At 34.9% G+C, this 4,345-nt stretch overlaps 1 protein-coding gene across 3 annotated transcripts in view; it reads left to right on the top strand.

Moving 5' to 3' along the window:
• LOC106963806 (MAGUK p55 subfamily member 3-like) overlaps window positions 1-4,345 on the top strand; it is a 40,120-nt gene that overhangs the window by 21,448 nt on the left and 14,327 nt on the right. For all 3 annotated transcript variants that reach the window (XM_015058906.1, XM_015058904.1, XM_015058905.1), the window contains exons 9-13: window positions 531-605; window positions 817-1,013; window positions 1,090-1,154; window positions 2,241-2,258; window positions 3,264-3,305. In XM_015058906.1, the coding sequence (XP_014914392.1) occupies window positions 531-605; window positions 817-1,013; window positions 1,090-1,154; window positions 2,241-2,258; window positions 3,264-3,305 (397 nt within the window). The remainder of the gene's footprint in view (window positions 1-530; window positions 606-816; window positions 1,014-1,089; window positions 1,155-2,240; window positions 2,259-3,263; window positions 3,306-4,345) is intronic.

Here is a 4,345-nt window from a genome sequence, read left to right as displayed (position 1 = left end):
ATGATGATGATGATGATGTAGATGATGATGATGATGACGTACATGATGATGATGTATATAATGATGATGATTTTGATGGTGGTGATGATGAAGATGATCATTATCATGGTGATGATGATTTTGATGATGATGATGATGATGACGTACATGATGATGATGTGGATAATTATAATGTAGATGATGATGATAGTGATGATGATGATTGTGATGAAGATGATGGTGATGGTGATGATGATGCTAATGATGATTTTGATGGTGGTGATGATGAAGATGATCATGATCATGGTGATGATGATGATTTTGATTATGGTGATGATGATGATGTAGATAATTATAATGTAGATAATGATGATGATGATGATGTTTGTGATGAAGATGATGGTGATGATGATGTAGATGAGGATGATGCTAATGATGATTTTGATGGTGGTGGTGATGAAGATGATGATGATTGTGATGAAGATGATGGTGATGATAATATTGATGACGATGAAGATGATGACCATGTTTCTCTGCTGCTGTCTCCTCAGTCTCAGTCTCAGGGCTCCATCACTCTGAAAATCATCCCAGCTGTTGCTGAAGAAGATCGACTGAAGGAGAGCAGAGTAAAGTTCATCCATCCATCTGTGCATCAATCTGTTTCATCATCAATCCATCCCTCTGTCTATCCATTAATTAGTCATCCTTCTCTCATTTGTTTATTTCTATCCATCCGTCCGTCTTGTTCTGTAACAGAATTTATTTTTTAAACTCTTCATTGTTTTGTCCAGTGAAATAATGTAGAATATTTAGTCATTTTTGCTTCCTGACCTGAAGGTCTACCTGCGCGCTCTGTTTGACTACACACCTTTTGAGGACAAAGCAACGCCATGTCAAGAGGCGGGACTTCCTTTCAAGAGAGGGGACATCCTGCAGGTCGTCAGCCAAGAGGACGCCACCTGGTGGCAAGCCAAGAAAGTGGGCGACTGCAACCTGCGTGCTGCCCTCATCCCCTCCATTCAGTTTCAGGAGAGGTAACATAAAATGACTCTTCACATTACTGTGTGTATTGTCTCTTTTGTAACGGAAACATTATGGATTTGGTTCCAGGCGTCTGAGATACAGAATGAAGATGAATTCCCTTCCTGCTCCTCTGTCTCCCAAAGCTCCAACATGTAAGAGTTATTTACTCTTATTTAAATCTCTGCATATGACCAGCAACTTCAGATTTACATGACATCAAATGTAGATGAAATCCAATCTATGGAAGATACACAGAAAAAGAGATTATTTAAAAAGTTGGGCTTAATCTCTGAAATAGTAAAAGATTTAATTTAAAAGCAAATCTATTATTAGAATCAAATTTCCAGACTAGACATTTTTCAGTCATGTCACATTCTCTTGTATAGATTTAGATTTAATGTGTCTTTCCAACCTCTTGTCCTTCTTTTCTTTCTTCTTTCTTTCTGTTTAATCTTCCTTTTTTTCTTGTCCTAAGTTCCATTTTACCTTGAGTCATTCTTTCTCTCTTTCCTTTGTTTTTGTTCTTTCCTTTCTTTTTCCCATTTTCTCCTACATTCCTTATTCCTTCCTTCCTTTCTCACTTTCTTTATTTTTTCGTTTTCCTTTCTTTCCTTCTTTTTGTTTTTTGTCTTCTTTTTGTTCCTTTTTCTTTTCTATCTTTATTCTTTTTTGTTTGCGTCTTTAGTTTTCCTTCCTTGTTTTTTTCCTTTTGATTTCTTTCTTCCTTTCTCTGTTTCCTTCTTTCTTTTTAATTTATTTTTCACTTTCTTTTATTGCTCCCTTTGTTTTTCTTTTTTTCTTTTTCTTCTTTTTGTTTTCTCTCTTTCCTTCTTTTCTTCCTTGTTCCTTTTCTCTTTGTTCCCTTCTTTCTTCCTTAGTTCTTTTTTTGTTTGTTTCTTTCACCACCATTTATATCTGGACTACGCCTCTAAAGCAGTTCTGGTTTGTTTTTAATTTTTCCCCTGCTGTTTTGTTTAATTATCAGATTCTGAGAAAAACATTGGATTATAATTTTACAAGCCCAAACTTAACAGCATTGAGTGATCATGAATGTATCTGAACTTCTCACCAGACCTCAGTTATCCAGGTCCAAACCTCCCTGATAAAATAGGTACAGAAAAGCAGAAACATGACACTTTAGAAATGGTTGTGAATTTGAGAAAAACATTGCCGAAAACGTTGGTAATAACGTTTTGCTACAATGATGCTTTGTGTTGCTCTCACTTTGCCAACTTCAGCTGATCGGACAGAGAAAGGTACGTTCAGAAACCCTCATGTTAGAAAACATGAACCATCTTTAGACAGAAACAACCAACCTGAGGCGTTAAACACAAATGCAACTCAACACGCAACAGATCAGAGGTGGGCAGAGAAACCAAAAACCTGTTCTCAAGTAGGAGTAGCACTACTTCAACATATTTTTATTCAAGTAGAGTAAAAGGTATTTGGTGAAACATCTACTCAAGTACTGAGAAACTGATCAAATTATCTATCATTTAATATTTAAAAACTTCATAATCAGACTTACAAAAATATAAATCCAAGTGGAAATTTTGGCATTTTAAGGATGAAAATGACAATAATTCATAGAAGTAACAACAAATAACAAAATCAGGCAAATGAAAAAAAAAATTCAAATCAGTTTCTTTCAATAAAAAACTCATGAAACTTAACAAAAACTGCAGGTGTGTGTCTGTGTCTGGTTAATTTTTGGTTAAAAGATGTTTGTTTTTCATTCAGTGGATAAAAAATTTACTCAAGTAAGAGTAGAGATACTTCATTAAAAAATTACTCAAGTGAAAGTAAAAAGTACAGCCATAAAAGTAAATTTTTCCATAAAGTTACTCAAGTAACTGTAATTTAGTAAATGTAACTAGCTACCACTCAACTCTGCTCAGACACAGAAATGAAAAGCTTTTGTTTTTTTTTTATCTAAAAGCTGCTTCTCAGAGGACATGTAAAAGTGTCTGAATATTTTTTCTTCTTTGTTGTTTTTGTGTTTGACGCCTCGGTGAAACATCACCATATTTTCATGCCTGAATATCGTCCTGAAATTCCCCCCAAGTGTCTCACCTGAAACTCAGAAACATTCTGATTCAGTTTTAACCCTTCCTTCATACGGGATCATGAATTTGCTTTGAAACATTTGTTTTTACTTTGTTTATACCACGCCTCTCCTTTCTGTGCCTGCTGCCTGAGTCTCCTCTGCAGCATCCCCTCCCCGTTCTCACCCCGTTCTCTCCCTGCTTGTTGTCCCACAGAAGACTGTGACAGTAAAAGTGCTCTGAATGGAAAGGATGTAGGTGAGGAAGCACGCCGCCTGAAACATCACATGTTGGCTTAGCCTGTGCGCTAATTCATGCTTTATTTTAGAGGCTGCAGGCTATTGTTGCTAAAGTGTTAATGTAGGTGTTTGTGTGTGTTTTTTCTGCTCCTTACATATTAAAGTTGTTTTTTCTTTAAATATTCATTTATTTAAAGAAATGTAAACATTTCCTTTGATATTTGTGAACTGTTGCTTAGTTTCCAAGGTCCTCAGCTTTCTAAAGAAAACTGTTCTGAACAAATATGCTGGGATGAGTTACATTTATAAGGCTCAGACAAACGGTACTATGTTTTCCTTTAAATTCAGTAGATAAAACAGTTAAATAAGCATTCTGGTTTTGTTTTGTTTTTTAAGCTGAACTTTCCTGCTTGGTTAGAAAGTTTTTAAGGATATTAAATCAGAGTTTAAACATAGTTATTGAGACTTGACGATATTAACAAAGTACATTTTGTCACTAAATTTAACATTGTGTGTTAGAATGGTAAAAAATATATTTTACTTCTTAGGCTTGTTAAATTGCACATTAATCTTTAGATTGAAGTCAATGAAACCTACACTAGGACACAAAATCATTTACTTCCACTTTTAATGATAGAAACATTGATGGTTTAACTTTCACTGTGAAGTGATTGGAAAAGTTTCCATCTATTAATTATACCACCACAATCACTTCATGAGAAGTACTAAATAATTTAATGTCTTAAAAGAATAAAATCAATAGAAAATGGGCCAAACAGCGAACTAACTACTACACCCTCATAAAGAAATGATTATCAGTGTAACTTAAAATAAGTTCTTAAATTAGATATCTTCAAAATTTTGGAAAAGGCCAATAATATGCACATTGATGGTATATTTATGTCAAATATGTGTAAAACTGCGTGATTTGTCTCCCCCTGCTGGCAAAAGTAGTAATACTTTTGATGTATTGGTTTAGAACAGGGGTGTCAAACTCAGTTTCACCGAGGGCCACTTCAGCATATTGGCCCCCTCAACGGGCCACATTGACGGTACAAA

This window comes from Poecilia latipinna, unplaced genomic scaffold (genome assembly GCF_001443285.1).
Source record: "Poecilia latipinna isolate Pla-1442-1.1 unplaced genomic scaffold, P_latipinna-1.0 Scaffold1583, whole genome shotgun sequence".
NCBI classification, from domain to species: Eukaryota; Metazoa; Chordata; class Actinopteri; order Cyprinodontiformes; family Poeciliidae; genus Poecilia; species Poecilia latipinna.
This window is presented reverse-complemented; position numbering and strand designations above follow the sequence as displayed.